This window comes from Mesoplodon densirostris, chromosome 18 (genome assembly GCF_025265405.1).
Source record: "Mesoplodon densirostris isolate mMesDen1 chromosome 18, mMesDen1 primary haplotype, whole genome shotgun sequence".
NCBI classification, from domain to species: Eukaryota; Metazoa; Chordata; class Mammalia; order Artiodactyla; family Ziphiidae; genus Mesoplodon; species Mesoplodon densirostris.
This window is the reverse complement of record NC_082678.1, coordinates 50980099-51003237: the sequence shown is the minus strand read 5'-3', so window position 1 is coordinate 51003237 and position 23139 is coordinate 50980099. Positions and strand designations below refer to the sequence as shown.

Sequence of the window (23139 nt, the reverse complement as noted above, 5' to 3'; positions counted from 1 at the left end):
CAGGACACAGTGAATACGAGTTGGTCAGTTCCAGTGGCTCTGACAGTTTCCTTGATACCTGGAAGGAGAAGGGCTTGCTCCAGCCCTTCCTCAGTCCTAGACTGGAAACCCCCAGAGGGCAGGATGTTTCTGGAGGCTGGGCTGCCCCACACAAGGCCCTGTATAAACTGCTCAGAGAACTCCTCTTTGGAGGAGTAAGAGAGAGGGGGACAGGGCTGGGGAGGGTGCTCTGGGTCTTGCTCTGTGGATGCCGGCTGTGGGGCTTCCCAGGCACTCTTCCTTCTCCTGCTCCTTCCATATTCAGCCCTTAGTAGCCCACACACAGAAGGAATTAACTCTGGGCTCAACTTCCTGAAAGAAACTGAAGGCTTTATTCCTTGATCTTGCCCTCCTCCCTTTGTTTGCAAAGTCTTCCTGATCTTTACACTTCCTGCAGATCCCTCTTCCTCACTGTCACTCTAAAAACACTCTGATTGCCAGGGTGGGTCAATGGTTAACCCTCCAGTGGCTTTATATAAGCCTGCCTAGCCGCCTACCTGCTACACTGTCGGTCCTGCAGTTCCCTGGATCTGGAGGGTGACCCGGCAGCCCACGTGGATCCACGCCATGGCCACCTGCTGGCAGGGCCTGTGGGCCTATCGCTTCTACCTGGTTGTGTTCTTCCTACCCATTCTCCTGCTGCCTCTGCCCATCCTCATCCCGACTAAGGTAAGGACATGGGGTCCTGGGCACAGAGAAGCTCCAAGGGAGCAGGAGAGGGGCCGTCTGGCCCTGGGGTTGGGCATCCTTAGGACCAGCATCACCCATTCATCCCTCCTAGCCTGACAGCCTAGGCTGTCACCTCCTGGTCCTCCTGAGGCCTGAGGACTAAGAGGTCAATGGGGGCTTTTGTTCAGCACCCAGTAGTAGGAGCCCAATGTGAATTGCTTAGGTGCACTTGGTGTCTACTCCCTTGGGAGGCAGGAAACCAGCTCCGTAAAGGAGGTGCAGGTGGAAGCAGTTGAGTTGACTGGGAGGGTATGAGCTGGGCTAGCTGCTTGAGGGGGAAGGAAGGGGATTAGGAGGAAGTTGGCCTCAGGCAGTTTGTTCATTTAAGAGCACAAACAGGAAGAGGAGGCGCTCACCTGTGATCCCAAGAGCTAAGTCTGCATTTAAGCATACAAATAGAGGGCTTCCCTGGTGGCGCAGTGGTTGAGAGTCCGCCTGCCGATGCAGGGGACACGAGTTCGTGCCCCGGTCCGGGAAGATCCCACATGCCGCGGAGCGACTGGGCCCGTGAGCCATGGCCGCTGAGCCTGCACGTCCGCAACGGGAGAGGCCACAACAGTGAGAGGCCTGCGTACCGCAAAAAAAATAAAAAAATTAAAAAAAGAGTACAAACAGAAAGAGGAGGTGCTCACCTGTGACCCCAAGAGCTAAGTCTCCTGTGGAGGAGGGGTGGGAATTGAAGGAGGAGATCCTGTCAGTGGGCGATACAGATGCACACCTTGAATGGAGGGGCAAATGCCACTGCTTCCTGCCCACCCCCATGCAAGCAGCAGGAGTCATAACTTCGGCTCTCATTTACTGGAGCCCCCACTGCATACCCTGTACCAGGTACCCAGGAACCCTCTCCCCCATCTTATGACGCAGGTGAAGTTAAGTCACCCAAAATCCCAGGGCAGATCCTGTTTTCTGGAGGTCAGATAGTATACACTTTGGGGCCCCCCTTGTATGTAAAAGAAGACAAAATTTCCAAGCTTCACAGGAAACCTCCCTCTGGCAAGTGGCATAGTTAGGCAGTGGCAGAGCTGGGGGTGTGGTCTGGCTACAAAGCCTGTGCTGCCTGCCTCCGGAAGGCTGAGACCTAATCCTGGCCCTGGCCTCACCCCACACCCGCCACACCACCCTCACTTGCCATTGAGCCATTTGCTTCCTTTAGTCACAGACAGGGAAATCGAGGCGAGATTTTTGTTCAAGGTGTCCCAGAAGGGTAAGGAACTAGGGAGGTAGTGGCACAGCTCCTGGTAGGTGACAGGGCCTGGCTGACCTATGAGATGACCCTCATGCCAGGCCAAAGCCAGTGGCATCTCTATGCTAGGGACCCATCAGATCAGTTTCCAGACAGGCTGAGCCAAGTGTGTTAATCCCGGAAGGAAGGACAGACAGGAACTGTGAGTCCCATTTTACTCCCCAAGAAGGTACAGCCCAGAAAGATGTAGAAACTTGCCCTCGGTCACTCAGGAAAGGCTGAGTCAGTATGAGAAGCCAGGCTTCCTTGTGGGAGTACGATGTGTCCGGAGCCCCTGTCTTCCCTGTGCTGTACCCCTCCCTGCCGCCTGCTTCCCGCCTACAGATGTTGTCTCCCCTGTCCTGACTCAGATGAACTGTCCCAGGTTCCATCTGTGGAGGCCAGCCCCTCCACTGGGGCCCTGGCTACCAGTCCCTCTCAAGGACTTTGCTCCTATGATTATCCTCTCCTCTCCTGCATCATCAACTTTTCCCTCTTTGCCTCATCTCTCCCATCAGCATGCAAACAAGCTCTAATCCCTCTCACATGAAAAGACAAACCCTCCTTCAGACCCACAGTCCCTCCACAGATACCTCCTTTCTCTGCTCTCTCTCACAAAAGAAGGCCTCAGAGACTGACTACACTACCCGTCTCTCCTTAGACAGACAGATCCAGTCTCCGAGACTCTACCTACCGAGAGGGCTCTTGTCAAGTTCCCATCAGCGTCCGTGTCACCAAACCCCTGTTCCATGCTCACCTTCCTCAACCCGTCAGCAGCGCTTGTCACAGCTGGTCACCTCCTCTTTGCTATGCTGTCTTCTTTTGGCTTCTCCTGGTTTTCCTTTTCCTTTGACCACTTTTCCCGGCTCCTTCTCCCTATCCTCACTCGCCCGCAGGTGATCTTCTGTTGTCTCCTGCCTTAAAAAGCATCTCTAGGGCTTCCCTGGTGGCGCAGTGGTTGAGAGTCCGCCTGCCGATGCAGGGGACGTGGGTTTGTGCCCCAGTCTGGGAAGATCCCGCATGCTGCGGAGCGGCTGGGCCCATGAGCCATGGCCACTGAGCCTGTGCGTCCGGAGACTGTGCTCTGCAACGGGAGAGGCCACGGTGGTGAGAGCCCCGCGTACTGCAAAAAAAAAAAAAAAAAAAAAAAGCATCTCTATGCTGATGATTCCCCAACCTGAAACCCCAGCTCAAATTTCCACACTTGTATTATCCAACTAACACTGGACACCTCCCCCATAAAAGGAACATTTCCTTTTATGCAGCATACACATTGGCATATCCAGCTCACAACCCTGATAACTCATCTCAGCTGACTCTCCCTGCGATCTTACTCATCAAGATATGGCTCAACCAGCCACCTCAGAGCCATTCCTGTTGCCTTTCTTTCCTTTACTTCCACAAGCACCAGCAGGTCCTGTTGACCAGTGTTTTTGCCAAAAATACACTGAATGGAATCGCTTTCCACCACCTCCACTCTGGTCCTGGCCGCCATCGTTTCTCTCCTATCCCTACTCCTCCCCAGACCATTCTTTTTTTTTTTAATTGAAGTATAGTTGATTTACAATGTTGTGTTAATTTCTGCTGTATAACAAAGTGATTCAGTTGTACATATATGTACATTCTTTTTTATATTCTTTTCCATTATGGCTTATCACAGGATATTTAATATAGTTCCCTGTGGTATACAGTAGGACCTTGTGGTTTATCCATTCTCTATATAATAGTTTGCATCTGCTAACCCCAAACTCCCAGTCCATCCCTCCCCCACCTCCACCTCCCCCTTGGCAACCGCCAGTCTGTTCTCTACATCCCCAGACCATTCTTCACCCAAACTCTAGGATGATCTATTCCAAACATAAGATCACTACCCTGCTTAAAACCCCACGTAGGCTTCTCGTCAAACTTAAAATAAAATCCAAACCTCTCAGGGTAGCCACGAGTCGTCGGGGGCTCCTGCCCTGTATCCTACCTCTTATTTTCTCTTCTCCAGCCTCTCTCCTTCCTCAAATTGCTCATCTTCTTGCCTGGAATGTTCTTCTCCCAGAGGCCTCCCTCTCACTTCTTACATGTCAGCTGAAATCCACCTCCTCAGGAAAGGCTTCTCTGAGCAGCACCAGTCATTTTTATTACAAAAACCTGTTATTTAAAGGGCTTTCGCTATCTGAAATGATGTATTCCTTTATTTTCTATTTATTCTCTGACCCCCCTACATTAGAATGTAGGCTCCGTGAAGGCAGGGATTTTGTCTTTTTCCATGCAGAACCCCCAGTACCTGGCACATAGTAGGTGTTCAACAAATATTTGTCAAATGAATGAATGTGGGCAAAGAGGGCCCCGTCGTGAATTCCTGCTGAGTCCCTGCTCTCTGCAGTGGATCCTGAGCTTACCTCCATGCCCCTGGGCCCTGAACTGGGAAAGAGGAGGCCCAGACTAGACTCAGACCTGTGTCCATATAATACTTGTTGACATTTCTTCAGTATTTTTTTTTGTGTTAGTCATTGTACCAAACACTTCAAAACACTAACCCATTTATTTCTCGAAATAACCTCTGAGTTACTGTGAGGTTACTAATGTTGTCTCCATTTTACAGACATGTAAATTGAGGCCCAGAGTGATAAAGGAATTTGCCTCAAGTCCCAGCTAGAAAAAGGCAAAGTCTGGACTGGAATCTGGCCTCGGCTAAGGCTGTCTAAGGATGCAAGGTAGTCCCCTGTTGTGAGTCACCACTTGAGCCATCTACCGTCATGTCCATCCAGCCGTCAGCCAATCCTTCCACTGTCGTTCAGTCTGGGATGTCTGTCGAGCTCTTGCTCTGTGCTGGGGGTCACCAGAAAGGAATACAGATGTTCTGTCCTCAAGTTGCTTTTGATCTAGAGGACCGCGTGTTCATGCCACACGGAGTATAGCCAGAAGTCTGCAGGAGCTCAGAGGAGGGAGAAAATCCTTCCATCTGAGTTAAGGGAGAATCTGAGTTGGGCCTTGAAGGCTGAGCGAGATTTCAACAGGCAGAGGCATCAGTAGAGGGCAGGCCAGGTGAAGGAAACGGCAGGAGCAAAGGCGTGGGGATTGGAAATCGTAAGGAGCGTTTGAGGCGTTAGCAACAGAATCCTAGAAATGCCCATCACCCACTGGGGGGTCCCAGTGATCGGGGACCAGTGAGGCCCGAGGTCTTCTCAGTGTTCCCCAACCCTGCAACCAGATACCCAAGAAGCACCATCGGTGTGCCAGAAACCTTAACATCTATTCATTCACTCATCCGTTCATTCATTTATTAGGGAACAAGTATCGTGTGACAGGTACTGTTTAGGTGCAGGGGGTGGGAGGTAGGATTCAGGGGAACTTGTGATCCTGGGGGTGCGGGGGCGGGGAGGGACACACAAAAAGCATATACTGTCCATGCAGTGAAAACCATACAGCAGGCTGTGACTATGGCCTGGCTGCTGTAGATGCGGTGATCAGAGAAGGCCTCCTGGGGTGCTGATATTTCCCCTAGGACCTGACTGGCATGTAAGAGCCAGCCAAGCACAGCTCTGGGCCAAGAGCCGTCCAGGCAGAACACGTAGTGCAAAACCCAAGACCAGGGGTGAGCTTGGCAAGGTGGAGGGATAAATGAGACCGGCACGGCCTGTGGACCTGAGTGAGCAGAAGATGACTGAGGTTAAGTTTAGAGGGGTAGGGAGAGGCCAGCCAATGTCAGCCCTATAACGTCCGGGGAAGGAGTGAGGATTTTATGCTGAGGGTCACGAGGGATAAATACTTACTCAGAGGTCAAAGAGCTAGTAAGTTAGAGTCGAAAATGCAAACACCTCCCTGGACCCAACAGAATCATCTGTGAAAACTATCTGCCCATGGTGCCATGTTGGCCAGAACAGAGCTTAGCTGAAATCCAGACTGTATTTACAGTAAGAACAGAGGGTAGGATTTCTTACTCTGAATCCCTGCATTCCTAGGATATAAGAACAGTAGGTGTGTGTGTGCACATGCACTTTAAAATCTGTGTGACTAAAATACCCTTACTGCAAGCTATTCCTGAACCCCAAAGACAGACCAGGATTGTGGGCATGAAAACTGTGCAAGGAATTTGGACCTCGCTTCTGGGGCCCGCCTCTGTCTCCCCTGATAAACAATGCTTCCCTGAACCTCTGCCCCTTGTATGAATTCCGGGCCCCTGGAAAACACAACACAGAGTTTTGGGCATTGTGTAGATGCCTGACTTATTTCCATAGACTATTTCTTCTGTTCATGAGGACCTTGGTGTTCCCACCAATGAAACAGGAAGGCGGGGTGTGTCTGGTCAACACCCCCAGGGCAGTGAGGTGTGGTCCTTAAGTGTGGCCTCGATCAGCACTGGACTGTGTGAAGTCTGGTTTTCTGGCCTCTGAAGGTCCTGGGAGTAGGGGCCAGCCTCCAAAGCCTAGGAGATCCCTGGAGAAGAGAGAGAAGGTTCCCCAACTCGAACTTCACCCCCAGATTACCAAATCATGTCCACACTTCCAGCACCTGCTAGGTGAAGGTCAAGAATGGGAAAGCAAAGGAGGCTCTTTAGCAGTACGGTTTCCTGAACGGAATCCAGCAGCAGGGCCCAGGGCAGTTGTAGGGCTCAGATGCACGGAGGAGTGCGGGAACGCTTCTCTCATCTTCAACTCCAGCCTGCTGGTTTGCTCTGTAGGGGACACAGGCGGGCCTGGCCCTGGCCCTGGCCCAAACTGTGATGTCAGGACTCTCCCCCGCACTTTTGTTTTCTCTGACACTCAGACCCATTGTTTTTCCCTTTGGCCTCTTAAAGCAGAAGATGATGCAACAAACGCATTCATGTTAAGGTGCGGAATTAAACAAAGATCACTCAAATGAGATCAGGCAAGGCTAGGAAGGAATCAGCCTCCATCCTTGCTTTCGGGAGAGCCTCAAAGGCAGGGGGTGGGGACGCTTTAGAATGGAAAGAGGGAAGCCTTCAGGAGTGCCCTGACTGGAGGTTGTTGGCAGGGGGAAGCTGGAGGGGGGCTAACTAGAAGTGGGGTATCCTCTCTGATTGTTAGGAGAGCACATTTGGCTTTCACTAATTAGTCCTGAGTTGGAAGTTGAGGTAGCAAACGAGTGGGGATCGAAAATTAAGGAGGCTGGCGGTCATTGAGCAAATCCTGCCCATTTGGGGTCAGTTGCTATGGAGGTGGTAGTTTGGTTACAGGGCTGGTTGCCGCAGAGATTGTAGGACATATATTTGCATATGGACTGGCCATTGTCGCCTTTTATGTGTAGTCTCTCAAAGGTATTCAGCATTTGGATGGGCCTATTATTCCTGGAATGAATATCACACACACACACACACACACACACACAGCCCACTCTGCACCTCCTTCCCCAAGTCCTGTCACATGGCTCCTCTCCTTGGGGTCACTACACACCTAGACACTCAGGAAGGGCACCTGGAGTTTTCCTCCTCCCACCCGACCCAGCAGCCATCACTCAAACCCTCTGTCTTCCGTCTCCTAACATCTCTGGAGTCCATCCTCTCTCTCCATCTCTACTGCCATGACTTCTCTGAGCCCCTGGACATCCCAGCATGGCCACCTGTCACCTCCCAGCTTCTGTGTCTGCCAATCCACCTGCCACACTACCGCAGGTGTAAGCCCCCTATCTTCAGGTGATTTATTTATTTAATTAGGTGATACATGCACATTGCACAAAGTCCTACAGCACAAAAGAGTGAAACATTTCCTTCTGTGATGAATGTAGACAACAAACCACGATAGTAAAGAACGATATTTTTGACTTTGCCACCAGTAGGAATCAGAGATATTTTCAAATCGTATGAGAGCTGTTGCCAGTCCCTTGACATATTATGTTAACCATGACTTTGAAATTACAGTAGCCATTAGCCAGTGAAGAGCTTAGTAGTTAAGAAAGAGTCACATTATATCACTATCTTACCCATTTTTTCATATTTTAATAACTGTATTTTGATATAATTGGTGTCCTTTGTAATCCTGTGCATTTTATTTAATGCATTTAAAAACATTATTCTAAGAAGGAGTTGGAAGGCTTCATCAGGCTGCCAAGGGAATCCTGGTACCAAAAAAGGGTAAGAATCCCCGAATCAGAGATTTTCCTATGAGTATACAAACACCTGTGGACACATTTTATAAAAACACATATGACGGCATCAGCATAACCTTCACAGTACGCGGGCCTCTCACTGTTGTGGCCTCTCTGGTTGCGGAGCACAGGCTCCGGACGCACAGGCTCAGCAGCCATGGCTCACGGGCCTAGCCGCTCTGTGGCAATGTGGGATCTTCCCGGACCGGGGCACGAACCCGTGTCCCCTGCACCGGCAGGTGGACTCTCAACCACTGAGCCACCAGGGAAGACCAGCGTAATCTTTTAACAGAAACACCAACCTGTGTCACCCTCTCGGTTTACAATCCTTCAAGGGCCTCCTCCCGTTTTCACCTTTGTCTTCCAGATAAAGTCCTAGATTCCTCTCAGGGCATGCAGGCGAGCATTACATCCCTTCCCCCACAAGAATGTATCTTGATCTTTTATGCCTCATTCCGTTCCCTCTGTGCTTACTCCCTCATGCTAACACCTTTTGCCCACCCACAGAACTCCTATTCACCCCTCAGTACCCGCTCAGTGTGCCCTCTCTGGAAGCCTTCCTCAGCCTAGATGGAGGGAGGCTCAGAGAAGGGGCCCCTTCTCCGGGACTCCATTCTCTGGTCTCTCCTTTGCAATGATGCTGGCTGCCACCCAGGGCCTCGCCTCACTTCCCAGCAGCATCCCTACTTGCCAGGTACAGAGGGGCAGTGGGCGTAGCCCACCCCAGGGCTAACCTTCAATCACCAGGACGAATAAGATGTGACACCTTTGAGACTGTGGGCATTTTTGCTGCTGCCCAATGGCCACAGGCTGCTCTGTGCCTGTAGCAGGTAAAGGCCATGATGCCCACAGGTCCCCACCCTGCCCACACCCAGTGTCCAGAGTCTACCCTGGATTCCCTGGCACCACCATCTTCATTTGTAGGTCATTCATCCACCCTGGTTCCCCAGAAGCCCGGGAGCAGGTTTTTGTGCCAAGGCGAACCCAGCGATCTGCTCACTGCCATCTACACTCCTTTACAGCTTAGACCTTCGCAGTCACACCCCTCATCCTCATAATAACCCAGCAAGGAGGGTGTTTCTCTTATTCCCATTTGTAGAAAAGGACCCTGCATAAAAGACAGTAATGTGTGTATAGTTAGAAATGCTCAATATTTCTTATCAAAAAAAAAAAAAAAAAAAACCCAAAGCTGAGAGAGGTTAAATAGCTTGCCCAAGGACATGCGGCAATAAAGATGGGCCTGGGCACTCTGGTTTTCTGACCTCTGACCTTTGTTTCCTATCACAAAAGAAGCAAGTTGCCAGCCTTGGGGTTTGGAAGCCATCTGAGGCTTTATCTCTTCTCTTCACTGTTGGCTTTGCCAGGCAGCCCGCCATGACTACAGACCAGCCCACACAGGACACTCAGACTCCCCGAAGGCTGGGGTCAGGTCTGATTCATGTCTGTACCCTGGTGTCTGACATTCATTCACTCATTTATCCAGTGTCAGCTCCGTAGAGGTGCCAGGCACCCTGCTAGTGTGAGCAGAAACAGACCCAGACCCTGCTCCCTGGAGAGTATGGTCTGGCGACAAAGGTTGATATTTATCATGAGAAATTTGTGAAAGCAAATGTTTAACTACAGACCGTGATGAGTGCTATGCAGAAGAGGTACAGGGGCATAGGCTGTGAAAAATGGGGAATATACCCCTGAAACCCACGGAGGCTTCCCTGAAAAAGGAGTATTTGAGTTAAGATCTCAAGAATGAGTAGACATCAGGTGAGCAAAGTGGGGAGGGAAGAGAAGAGAGGAGATTAGGTACAAATGCCCTGTGGCTACAGGGAAGATGGAGCATTTGAGAAACTGGAAGAGGGCCACTGTGGCTGGACCAGAGAGAACAAGGAGGAGAGGCACAGACCAGCCCCCAAATTTTCCTAAGAGCAGTGGGAAAGCATGCAGGGACTTGAGCTGCTTTGAGGGGTGTGTGTGTGTGTGTGTGTGTGTGTGTGTGTGTGTGTGTGTTGGGGGGCAGGGTGTGGATTAAACAGGTTTGTGCCTCAAGATCACTCTCGCTGCAGCAAGAAGAAGAGATTTCAGGGGCAAAAGAGGAAGCTAGGAGGTGAATAAGGAAGCCCTTGCAGAAATCTTGGTAACAGATGCAGGGGCTTGGACCAGGCTATTGGCCCAGAGCTGGTGGGAAGTAAAGGGGAGCATTGGAGGTGTTGAACCAGCAGGACTGGAGACCTGGAGCAGAGAGGTTATTTGTCCAGTGAAAGCCTGATGAGCAGGCAGGAGGCCCAGTGCCTGCCCCTCAATAGCAGGGACAGCCTGGGGGGAGAGAGGAATGAGGGTCTGACCACGGTAGTTTCCTGGCACAGCAGGGCCAGGGGCCCAAGTAGGAAGGAAGGATTTATAGACCCAGGCCAGCACCAGCAAAAGAGGGAGGGGCTAGAGACAGGGAGGTGAAAGAAAGTTGACCCCTGTTCTCCAGAGGCCAGGCTGAGAAAGGAGTACATTCTACAGCCAAGGAACAGCTGGGGAACAACTAGCCTGCTGGACTGCAGAAGGAGGACGTACTGACAGAGGTAGAAAGAAGAGCATTAGCCGCCAAGAGAAAATTCTTCCCTCCTGGTATCTGAGCTCCAGGAGGGGCTGCCTCAGACAGGGTGCAGGCTGTGCCCTCGGCCAGTGGCATATGGAGTAGTGCAATGTAGCATGACTGGGGAGTAAGCCAGTTGGGTCCTAGGCCATAGGCCACCAGCTGAGCTTGGCCAGCCCAAGATGCGTTGAGCTGGGCAACAAAGCAGAGAGTATAAGGTGGCCCTGGAGCCCAGGTCTGATTCCCGACTTCCCACTTCTAACACTGGGGATACAGATCGTGGAATCAGACACATTGTGGGGCCAAGGAGAAAGGATCCCCCAGGTTCTGTTCCCGTTTCTGAGCCATGAATGCCACTGGCTGTCTGGTGAAGACTGTGGGCCCTTCTCAGAATATAGCTTTGAAATGCACGAAATAAAATGTATAGGATGAAAAGAAAAAAAGGGCTTCCCTGGTGGCGCAGTGGCTGAGAGTCCGCCTGCCGATGCAGGGGACACGGGTTCGTGCCCCAGTCCGGGAAGATCCCACGTGCCGCGGAGCGGCTGGGCCCGTGAGCCCATGGCCGCTGAGCCTGCGCGTCCGGAGCCTGTGTTCCGCAACGGGAGAGTCCACAACGGTGAGAGGCCCACGTACTGCAAAAAAACAAAACAAACAAACAAAAATGTATAGGATGACAAAGGAAACCAACCATTTTGAAATACAGTTATAAAAATATGAAAAAATTAATTGCAATTCAGAAATACAGATGCTTCCTTATTAAAGCATTAAATAAGATCTAGTGTTGGTATAATAACTACCATAAATTTCAAAAGAGTGATGGATGTAAACAATATTTTGAGATATATTTTGAGTCCATTGCAACCACTAATCTGTGCAGGTACCTAACAGTTGACAGCCACAATCAAATATCTGTGACAAAATCGCCCACAGCACCGTTAACAGCTCTATGGTTTTGGGAATTCCCTGGTGGTCCAGTGATTAGGACTTGCGCGCTTTCACTGCTGTGGGCCCGGGTTTGATTCCTGCTCGGGGAACTAAGATCCCGCAAGCTGCACGGCAAGGCACCCCCCTCCCCCGCCCCCCCCCCCACAAAACAACAGCTCTATGGTTTTGTTGCCTCTGTTCATAACCTTAGTTAGATGTTAGCTAAAAGATGAAATTGTTTTCCCATCCAACTTCACGAATCCTTGGCATTCCACGCCCCATTTAAGAGCCCCATGAACCAGGAAGAGCAGGTCAGCGAGTTACAGACCAACTAACTCTACAGTTGGACCGACTACCCAGGAGGGTGGGATGGGGACATGGGGCCAGAGCCACCAGGGCCAGAGCAAGCTTCTGAATGGAACTTTGAAAGTGGTTTTGGGTTTTGATCCAGAGACAGACGGACAGACACGGAGAGGGACACAAGGAAGTTGTAAACGAGTAGAAGAGCCATAGATTCAACACACTGGTGCTCACAGCTCTCTTGGGAGGATGGAGATGGGGACCCGGAAGTGAAGGAACTTGCCCAGAGCCAGGCAACAGGAAGTGGCAGGCCCCAGCGCAGACAGTTCCATTTGGATCCACAGCCCTAACTCACCCCCGTACACCCTGCTGGTCACAGCGCACCTGAGGCTGGGGGACACCCTCCAGTAGCAAGGGAGCAAGCTCAGTGTAGAAGGCAAAAAAGCTGGGGCTCAAGAACCAGATGGCCTGGATTCTTCACTGATTTGTGTGACTTTGAGACATTTACTTAATTTATTTGCACCTTCGTTTCTTCATCCATGAAATGGGAACAAGAGTCATTACCTCACAGAGCAACTAAATGTGATTAAAAACCACCTGAAGTGCATGGAGTACCATGCCTGGCATGGAGTAGTCCTTAACAATGCTTCTGCTGTCATTATTAGCAGAGCTTTCTTCTTGAATCAGCAAAGGCATCTGGCCCAGCCCCCACTCCTTGTCTCTGGCCAGAGAATTCTGGGGGGTGAGGGCATGGGGGGCACACCAGGGTCCAGAGGGCTGGCTTGCCCTTAGCCCCACGGGAAGATGGGTAACAGGCTGTGCACACTGCAGGTGAGAAAATGGTTGAAGAAACAGCAGCTTCAGCAGAATCTACTGCCTGCTGGGGGAGGAGGAGGGGTGGCTCTCTGCTCAAGGATCAAGGTGGCCCCACCCCTTGTGCCAATGAGTCCATGTCCAGGGTGAGAAAGGTGGTGGAAGTTTCATGGAAAGAAAGTGAGCCTGGCATCAGACAGACTTGGCTGGGCAGGCTGGGTGCCACACCACCGCCCCCCCCCCAGGATGCCACTGAGGTAGACTACTCGGGGGGTGCTCTTAGAATTATGCAATCCTGCACACCTTGCCTGGGTTCCAACCTGGCTCTGCCACTCCCTAGTTCTGTGACCTTGAGCAAGCCACATACCTTCTGGAGGTCATCTATAACATAAGACCACCACACTCATCCATGGCTGTAACTACAAACATGAAAACACCCAGCTCCTAAGAGTTCCTCAGTAAACAGCAGCTTCCTCTCCCCAAGACCTTCCTTCAAGCTTCAGGGTACTGAAGGCATGAGGTATAAGGGGTGAGCCCAGCCTATAGCAGGTGGAGAAAGCAAGAGGGGCAGGGCAGTTGAGACAGGTAAGAGAGGAGGAGCCCCCAGCCCATAGTCCCAGCAGGCAGCCTCTTCCTTTGGCAAACAAAGAGTGGGCAGGTGTCCCGAGGAGGGTTGGATGCCAGGCACCCCCTTCCCTGGAGGCTTCCTTCTGGCTAATGATTCCCCTGTCCTCCCTCCCCAGGCCTGCGGAGAGGCTCTGTCAAGGAGGGTGGGCCCCTGACATCTGGGGTTGTCTGACTTCATTCCTGCTCCGGGTCCCCTCCCAGGCCTGACGTCAGGCCTTTCTAGCTTTGGGAGCCTCATGAGGGAAAGGGGGGTCTCTGGTACCCCAAGACTCACAAGACTATGACTCAGGGTTTACTCCACAATTCCCCGCACAATGCAGGGATAGGGGAGTTACGTGAAACAGTGGTCATGCCAGGATTACTAGGAAGGAGACCCCACTATTCCTAAAACTTTTCAGTGGTTTATTCATTCAGAAAAGATTTGCTCTGAAGCCTCCTGGGTCCTGAGCTCCAAGGATCCAGATACAAAATTGACTCTGTCTTCATGGAACTCACCTCCTAGCAGAAGGAACAAATGCTACTTAAATCGTCATACAAATAAATATATTCTTACAGGTTCTTGATAAAGCAGGGAAGGCCAGGGTGCCAGGCAGGGACCCACATTTCCCAAGCCCCAGTTTCATCTAGATGAGCCCCCATCTCATGTAAGGATCCTCACCTGAGCCCCCTGCAGTCCCCAGGGGGACTGGATTATAATCCAGTGGCTGGATTATAATGTCTAGGCTCCCCAAGGTTAAAGACAAGGTGGTGAGTGCTTTGCTTTGTTTTCTATTTCTTTCTTTTTTTTTTTTTTTTTGCGGTATGCGGGCCTCTCACTGTTGTGGCCTCTCCCATTGCGGAGCACAGGCTCCGGACGCACAGGCTCAGCAGCCATGGCTCACGGGCCCAGCCGCTCTGCGGCATGTGGGATCTTCCCGGACCGGGGTACGAACCCGTGTCCCCTGCATCGGCAGGCGGACTCTCAACCACTGCGCCACCAGGGAAGCCCCTATTTTCATTTTTAAATGGGACCTTGGGCTCAGGAATCAAGGACTGTGAGTTTCACAGGCTCTCCCCACACTGTTACAAACGACCTGTTTTCTCTGGGGACAGGAGGTGACGTGACTCTGGGACACAGGCCTGCCCTCACCAACAGCTTTGCTGTTCCCCTCCCGCCTGCAGGAAGCCTACTGTGGCTACACCATCATCCTCATGGCGCTCCTCTGGTGCACCGAGGCTCTGCCCCTGGCTATCACCGCCTTCCTCCCCACCGTCATGTTCCCCATGATGGGCATAATGGGTGCCTCCGTGGTAAGTCTCCCCACCCACAGGAGGACGTGCTCCCAGGGATGGAGGGGGGTCTGCCCTAGGACGCTGATGATGGAGGAAGCCTCATCACAGACAGGGCACGTGGAAGAGGGGCCCCTGCCTCTGCTTGGCAGGTTGGGGAGCACTGAGGGAGGGGTCAACTAGAAGACCGGGGGGGAAGGCATTCTAGAAATGCCAGGTGCGTGGTTGGTGTCAAGAGTTAATTCAAAGTGGGAGCAATTAGGCCTAGATGAGGGAAGGAAAAGGGGGCCTTGAGAGCCAGCTAAAGAGTTTGTATCCTTCTAGGTCAGTGGCTCTGAAACTTGACCATGCATCAGGATCACCTGCAGAACTATTTAAACACATTGCTGGCTCTACCCCAGAGTTTCTGACTCAGGAGATCTGGAGCAGGGTCTAAGCATTTCATTTCTAGCAAGTTCCAGTTTGTTGATGATGCTGGCCCAGGGGCCACACTGAGAACTGCTGCGTTAGTTTCTAGAAAGAGCATTAAATGCTTTATCTCCCAGACAATGGCTTTGCACCAGGAGTGGATTCAGGTTAGATGATGTCTCGGTCATTCCTGAGGGGAGAAAGAATGAGTTTGGCAGGAAGAGAGGAAACTGGTTAATATTAAATGGCAGATGATCCAAAGACCATTTCCATTTGGGTCCAAGAGCCAGGGGACCAACCTCCGTTTGCGGGAATATCAGTGTCGGCACCCTGTAAGCCCAGAGGCACGGGGCGACCCCTTCCTTCTTCTCAACTGTCCCCACCTGCCAGGTCAGCACTGAGTACCTGAAGGACACCAACATCCTGTTCATCGGGGGGATGCTGGTGGCCCTCGCCGTGGAGCACTGGGATCTGCACAAGCGCATTGCCCTCCGCGTGCTCCTCATCATCGGGGTGCGGCCCTCCCTGTGAGTTCCCACAAACCAAGTCCGGAGGACCTGCGGTGGCGGTGTTCTGGGCATCCAGTCCTTGAAGGGATGCTGGAACACCAGTGTGTCTGTCTGTCCATCGCTAGGCTGATCCTGGGCTTCATGGTGGTTACGGCCTTCTTGTCCATGTGGATCAGCAACACAGCCACCACTGCCATGATGGTGCCCATCGCCCATGCCGTTCTGGATCAGCTGCACAAGACGCCCATGGGCAAGGATGTTGAGGAGGGCAGGAACAACCCCGCCTTTGAACTCCAGGAACCAAGTCCCCAGAAGGAAGAGACCAAGCTTGATGAGAAAGGTGACGCCAGGCCCTGCCCCAAACCCTCAGTTCTTGAGGAGGGTCTGAGGCGATGCCCATGATAGGAGTAGTCATCCTGGCACGTTTAGGGAGAGAAGAGGGAAGCAAGAAGTTCAGTGACCAACGTGTCCTGGTTTGCCTGGGATTTTCCTGGTTTTGAAATGAAAAGTCCCACAGGCCAGGAATTCCCTCAGTCCTGGACAAACCAAGATGCTAGGTCACCCTGGCAAGCTGAGAGCGGAAGCCTGGGTAGGCTGTCAGGGGTCCAGGCTCCACTCTTCCTGTGTGGTTTGGACAGTCTTCTTCCCTTCTCTGTGCCTCAGTTTCCCTCTCTCAAAAGAGGGGTTGGGTCAGGTGGTGTCTGGGGGGATCACTCCGGCCTGAGACTCCAGGGAGTGCCAGCCCTTGCAGACCTGGAAGCAGCCTCTGCCCTCCCCCCAGCCTGGATCTAGGCTGCTCAGTGACAAGGTGCCCCAGAGGCCCTGGAGCCCCCACCATGCTCCCCAGAACTGACCCTGCGCCCATCCCCAACCTGAGCTCTCCCTTGTTCCCAGACAACAAGCAGGATGGCCCTGCCCCACCTGTTCCTTCGGACCCCAGGGCACAGCGGAACGAGGAGCAGCTCCGCTTCACCCGGGGCATGAGCCTGTGTGTGTGCTACTCGGCCAGCATCGGGGGCATCGCCACCCTGACTGGCACCACAACAAACCTGGTGCTGCAAGGCCAGGTCAACTCGTGAGTGACTGAGTGGGAGGGGGTCTGTATTCTGACTGGGGGGCAAATGGAGCAGGCTGGTCACCGGGCAATGTCACACAGCAGCCTGAATCCCTCTTCAGGCTCTTCCCCCAAAATGGCAACGTGGTGAACTTCGCCTCCTGGTTTGGCTTTGCCTTCCCCACCATGGTCATCTTGCTGCTGCTTTCCTGGGTGTGGCTGCAGTTCCTCTTCTTAGGCTTCAAGTAAGTGGTGGAGTGGGTAAGAGCTGCCCAGGTGCCTGCCCTTACCCTCTAGGAGCTTCCAGTTGGGTACCCAGGTAGCCCTGCAGAAAAGGGCATAATCACCATCCCGGTGAGAAGGCCTCTCCCTCCCAAGGCCCTTCTGTGCACTTGCCCCCCCCAATTTGAGGGAATTACTGTTTGGAGAGTATTAGCCCATCTATCAGATGAGCAAACTGAGGTTCAAGACATGGTACGCAACTAGATGTGTCAGTGCTGGGATTGAAAACCAGATCTCCTGATGCCCAGGCCAGGTCCCATTCCATAACAATCCCCAGTCCTTTGGCAGGTGCTTAAGAAGCACACGCTGTGAGCATGGTCGGTTACAAAAGTCCTTGTTGTGCTCCTACTGTGTGCCTGGCCCTCTGCTAGGCACTGAGAACACTAGAAGCATTAGACAGTCCCTGTCCTTGGAGCTCACCATCTAATGGGTTAGGTGGGAGCAGTGACAGAGGGAAGCCCAGGTGCTGTGGGAGCACAGCCCAGGATAGTGAAGATTCTAGAAGTTCCCTGGCAGAGATGATGCCTGAACTGAATCTTGTAGAGTTAGAAGTCAGCCAGGTAGAGAACGAGGTAAAGTCATTCCAGGAGCAGGAAGAGCTTGTACAAAGGTACAGAGGCAAGGAGGCAAGAAAGAGCATGCTGGGTTTGGGGGAACTCTAGTTCTGTGTGGCTGAAACACAAAGAGGAAAAAAGAGTATCAGCATATGAAGCTGGAGAAGTAGTTAGGGGAAGATTATGGGGAATCTCATGTGCCACATAAAGAGTACGGACCTTGTTCCTGAGGCCAAGAGTAGTAAAGAGGTTCTATTCCTACTTCCAGCCCTTGATTACTAGTAGTCACTAGAGCTCTGAGTTGAAAATCATGTGAGACCCTGCTGGAGCTCAGTTGGAATCAAGTCTGGGATTGATTAGTGATGTCTGCTATAGTACAGGCTAAGAGTGGTGGTATGACTGTTATTGTGGTATAAGTTGTTATTTGTCCATCTTGCCCAGGCAGTGGGGAGCCATTGAGAGTTTTAAGCATTGTTGCTGTAAAATTGCTTGAGCAGGTGCAAGGAGGCTGGATTGAGGTTGGAGATGGTACAAAGCAAAGTGTTAGTCAAAGAGACCAGCACAGTGCTAAGCAACATAAAGGATTCAAAGATGTGTGAAGCATGGTTTTTCCCTTGAGGAACTCAGAAGTCCAGCAGGGGAGTTGCGATTTGCCCAAGTGAAAAGTTAAAAGTCAAAGTGAGTTAAGCACATGGAAGTGGGCTGCAGACTCCTGTGCCTCAGAGGACAGTGTGGGTGGGGCCCAGGCTGGCAGAGGATGCCCAGAAGCAGTAAGAGAGGGAAGGGAGGGTTTCCTGAAAGGCTATTGGAGGCGGGGAGTGATGAGTCAGGGCCAGAAGGAGGCCTGGGGTCTAGGCCTCTAGGGTCTCCTCACTCTGGGCGAGGGAGGGCTCAGCACAAGAGAATTCCTGGAAGGACAGAGGGGTCAATGGGGCACATGGAGCAGGGACAAGCACAGGGAAGCCCAATCCCCCATCCTCAGCCTCCCCTCTGCTAAATAAGAGGCACGACATCCCAGAGTATTCCGCTCTGCTTCCAGAACCTTGGGAACCTTTACAACTCATGGGAGTTCCCTGGCAGTCCAGTGGTTGGGACTCAGCACTTTTACTGCTGTGGCCCTTGGTTCACTCCCTGGCCTGGGAACTAAGATCCCACAAGCCGTGTGGCACGGCCAAAACAACAACAACAAAACCACAGGCACTCACAGCCCCTTGCTCCCCTGCCTGGCGTGGCGCCCTTACGAGCTGTCCCCACCCCTACCTGCAGCTTCCGGAAGAACTGTGGCTTGGGGGACCAGATGAGGGAACAAGAGCGAGCAGCCTTCGAAGTCATCCGGAGGGAGCACAAGCTGCTGGGCCCCATGACCTTTGCAGAAAAGGCTGTCACCATCCTCTTTGTCTTATTGGTGGTGCTCTGGTTCACTCGGGAGCCAGGCTTTTTCACCGGCTGGGGTAACCTGGCTTTTTTCGATGAGGATGGGAAAAGGTGAGCACTGCAGGGAGGAGGAATACTTCCAGGAGGAGGGAAGGGAGCAGGGCCCCCAACGCAGAACAGGAGGTAACGCCGGGTTGAGGTGGGGGGAACTTGCCAGGAGGGGTTGGCACATCTGTGGGAGAGGCTCCTCTCCAGCGCCCCTCCATCCTGTGACCCTGAGCAGCCCTAAGCCGCTAAGCCTGCCCTCCCTGCCCCGCCCGCAGCATGCCATCCGATGGGACAGTAGCCATCTTAATCGCTGTAATTTTGTTCATCGTGCCCTCCAAGATCCCAGGGCTGACTCAGGAACCAGGTAAGCACCTGGTCTGGGGCAGGGAAGGGCCTCTGGGCAGACCCCGCCTTCTGGCATGCGACGTCCCTTCGACCACACTCGGCAGGGGTAGACCAAGCCCCGAGAAGCTGGGGTGATTTGCCAAGGGCACAGGGGCTCAGGGACAAAGTCGTGATGTTGCAGAACTGAGGGTCCCTCTCTTACATGCATTAAGCTCTGATAGGGACCCACCCATACAGAGGGGGGAAGGGAAGGGAAGGAAAGCCTGTTGGCTCTAGGTGACCCATCCTCTTCTGCTTGGGGAGTAGGAAAACCAGGGAAGCTGAAGGCCCCTCCTGCCCTCCTCAACTGGAAAGTAGTTAAAGAGAAGATGCCTTGGAATATCGTGCTCCTTCTGGGCGGTGGCTTTGCCCTGGCCAAGGGCAGTGAGGTGACAGACCCCACCCCCTCCCCAACCCACTTAAGGGAGACCCTGTGACAGGGAAAGAGGGGCCCTGCTTCTCTCCCACACAGGGGAGCCCTGACCCCCCACTTAGGAGCCTCCTGGTGGGCAGAGCCTTTGCAGCAGCTGGAGAAACAGGTTAGAGCCGTAAGAGAGGGGGGAGGAAACACAAGCCATAGGGACTTCTCCCTAGTCGGGTTCTCAAAGCCAAAGAGAAGGCGGGCTTCTCTGGTGAGCAGGGACTGTACTCGGTGATCACCCAGTCCATCCCCTCACCGCCTGCCAGACAGAGAACGCCAAAGCTTTAGCACCAGGGAGTAGTTGGCTGGCATTGGGTTGACGCAGTTTGCTGGCTGAGGCCACCAGGGGGCACCACGATCATACCCAGCCAGGCTCTGGGGACCTGCTCATCATTCCCCATAGCCTCCATCCAAGACAGAAATCCCTGAACCTGCACCCCCAGGCCTCCGTGTTCTGGCTAAGCTCATTCACTGCATGGACAGGAGCTTTCCTGGGTCAGGGATTGGTTAGTTCATCCATCAAGCGCTCACTGACTGTGCCAAGCGCTGTGCTGGGTGCTGGGTGCTAAGTGGGCAACATTGTATATAATAAAGTCCCAGCTCCCTGGGGCTCACAGTCTGGCATTATAGGTGTGGGCAAGGCAAGACCTTGGAGCTCTTCTGACCCTGTGAACTGTCCCCGTCCCCCTGTTGGCCTCTTCCCAGCCTGTACCAGGGCCCTTCCCCTTCTCCCTCCTTGCTGGGAGAAAGGTCCCCCCTGTCCCAACCTACTAGGCTGGAGAGGGCAGGCAGAGGGCTAAGGTTGGCCAGGAACCTCCTGAAGAGAGGCCAGGAGAGCAGGAGTAAATGGGGTCAAAGGTCTTTACTCTCGCCAAGCCCCAGGTTTCCCAAGAAAGCCCCTTCGCTTCCCATCTGACCCTTCTGCCCACAGCCAGCTGTCCTTCAGGAGCAGTAGAGGGGCCCCTAGGTTTCAGCTGGCTCTCATCTTCCCTCCCAAGCTGCCCTTATCTCTGAAGATTCTAGAGAGGTGCAGGCAAGAGCAGGACCCTCCCAGAGCCTCAGCAGGGGACTCTGGGGCCCCAGGCAGCCCAGCCTCCCACACACCACCCTCCTCTGCCTACAGGAATCGGGCCTGTCAAAGTGGCTGGGGGACAAGCTGACCCCGCTGGAGAGTGTGCCGCCTCCCGCCATTGCCTTCATCCTCTGCCTCCTGATCGCCACCTTCACTGAGTGCACCAGCAACGTGGCCACCACCACCATCTTCCTGCCCATCTTGGCTTCCATGGTGAGCTGGCCCTGCAGACACACCTCCTCCAGGCAGCCCTTCTGCCCAGACTGCCTGCAGAAGTGTGGGGCCCTGCCTGAAGGTCAGAATGACCTGTCTGCACCTCCTCTCATTTCTGGGAAGAGACCCCTGAGCTTCCACCCTTCCCCAGGCTCTTCAGTAACTTTGGGCCCCAAGGCCATCTGCCCCCTGACTCACTCCATCCCTGATGACATCACCCCTGGAATACCCTGATGGGGCTCACTGGTGGCCTCGCCCACCTCCCTGGGCCAGCTCCTGTTCTTGTCATTCCTGAGGTGACGGCATGAAATTGCTCCCCGGAGCATCCCCAGCCCCTTCTCCAGGCGCGTTCCCGCAGCCTTTGATGATGACACCCACAAGCCCCTTCGAGATCCGTTTTATGGGTCCCGCCCCTTCCCACGCCCCACAGGGCAGGGCTGCACACTTATCCCCTCCAGAGAGGTCAAGGGGCCCTTTCCAGGTCACCAGGTGCCTTCTGGCAGAAGTGGTGGGTTCATGGCCAGCGTGTATGTTGGGGTGGGGATGGGGGTTGTCCCTCAGAGAGGGAAGCAGGAGAATGGGGGCCACGCCTTCCCCTCTGGGACGGGGACTGCGGTCAGCTCGGCCCCCCTGTCTGCTCCTCCAGTCTCAGGCCATCTGCATCCACCCTCTCTACGTCATGCTCCCCTGCACGCTTTCCAGCTCCCTGGCCTTCATGCTGCCTGTGGCCACCCCGCCCAACGCCATCGCCTTCTCATTCGGAGGCCTCAAAGTGACGGACATGGTGAGTGGCAGGGGTCTCCAGTGCCTCAGCACTCCCTGCTCCGTCTTTCCATCTTGGTGAACCACAAAGTAGCTTAAAGACGCTGAGATTCTCAGAGTTTCGAGTGGACCCTGTTGGGGTGGGTGGCAGGAGGGGAGGCTGAAATATGATCCCCAGTTGGAGTATCTTCAGGCCCTGCCAGCCCTAGGCCACTGAGAGGGAGAGGAGGGGTGAGGAATTTAGGGAAGACACCAAGATGCCAGGCACCCGAACCCAGGGATATGGACTCAGAGAGAATGACTCAGGGCTCTGGAAACTCCCCTTTCCCCTGTTAGCACTGGGATTAAAGCCAGTGGTAGGGGCATCACCTAGTGTTGCAGATTAGACCCAAGGGAGGACTTCCCAGGGAGAGGTTTGCTAGTGAGGGAGCTCCTGAGCACCTATGAACACCTAAGGGATGGGTACTGGCCCAGCTCAACACCCACTCACTCAGACTGGCTCTCCTCACCCCAGGCCCGAGCAGGATTCATGCTCAACATCATCGGGGTCCTGGTCATCACGCTGGCCATCAACACCTGGAGCATCCCCATGTTCGACCTGAACAGATTCCCCTCCTGGGCCCAGTCCAACACCACAGGCTTCTGTGGGGTCAGCCAGGCAAACGTCACAACACCTAGCCCCTAGACCGCGGTATAATCTGGCCCAAGCCAGGAAGCCCCACCTCGTTCCTATTCCTCTGATCTGGGAGGGGAAACCCAGGCTCCAAGCCAAACACTGAGAGAAAGGCACCTAACCTCATGTGTGTCTTCGAGGAAGATGTATGTGAGCTCAGTCCTACGTGTCTGAGGAAAGCGTGTGTATGTGTATGTGTATGTATGTGTGTGTGTGTGTGTGTGTGTGTGTGTGTGTGTAAAGACAGTGTGTCATGTGAGGATGTTCTGCAAGGGGGGTTTGTGTGTGTGATGATCCTAGGTGGTGTATGCTTGACAATGTACACTTGTGAGGTCACAGACACAACAGCGTGCCTGTCTGGCAGTCCAGGTCTTTGTCTCCCCAGCTTGGTGGGTGACCAGACCCTTTTGTCCTCTATTTATTGAAACTCAGGGTTGGAGCTGCCTGGGCAGCAAAGCCTACCAGCAGTTGCCATGGCTACAGTCTCTGGGACCGGCCCAACATACTGAGTTCCCCCCAGCCTCTCAGGTCTGGGGGGAGGTTCAAATATCAGCCCCATTAAAGTCTTTCAGTAGAGTCTGTGGTGGTTTTTCACGGCACTTTCCAGGGCTTCTCCCCAACATGGTTCAGGCCCCAGGTTGGGAAATTCGCTGGGAGGGGACCTGGCATCTGTCCTGTATGGCGGCCCCCTTGGCACCCCTCCCACCCAAGGGGAAGGTAATGGCCAGGGAGCTCTGCCAAGGCCTGTCGGAGTGGACGCAGCCGCCCAGGAAAGCAGCACCGACACC

The 23139-nt window shown here is 53.4% G+C and overlaps 1 protein-coding gene across 1 annotated transcript; it reads left to right on the top strand.

The window, feature by feature from the left end:
* The first annotated feature begins 606 nt into the window (after nucleotides 1–606).
* Nucleotides 607–22363, top strand: SLC13A2 (solute carrier family 13 member 2). Its single transcript, XM_060081487.1, has 12 exons — nucleotides 607–708; nucleotides 14490–14618; nucleotides 15396–15532; nucleotides 15640–15854; nucleotides 16409–16589; nucleotides 16691–16813; nucleotides 18671–18889; nucleotides 19102–19190; nucleotides 19478–19599; nucleotides 20755–20916; nucleotides 21563–21700; nucleotides 22193–22363. Exons 1-12 carry the CDS (start codon nucleotides 607–609, stop codon nucleotides 22361–22363), a joined length of 1788 nt encoding a protein of 595 aa, XP_059937470.1.
* Nucleotides 22364–23139: the final 776 nt, after the last annotated feature.

Bases quoted from the DNA above. Each gene is read 5' to 3' on its own strand.
- SLC13A2 (XM_060081487.1), top strand. From the start codon at position 607: ATGGCCACCTGCTGGCAGGGCCTGTGGGCCTATCGCTTCTACCTGGTT. The intron at 16,814-18,670 runs GTAAGTGGTGGA...CCCTACCTGCAG, and splicing joins TTCCTCTTCTTAGGCTTCAA to CTTCCGGAAGAACTGTGGCT. The intron at 19,600-20,754 runs GTGACAGACCCC...CTCTGCCTACAG, and splicing joins CCCTGGCCAAGGGCAGTGAG to GAATCGGGCCTGTCAAAGTG.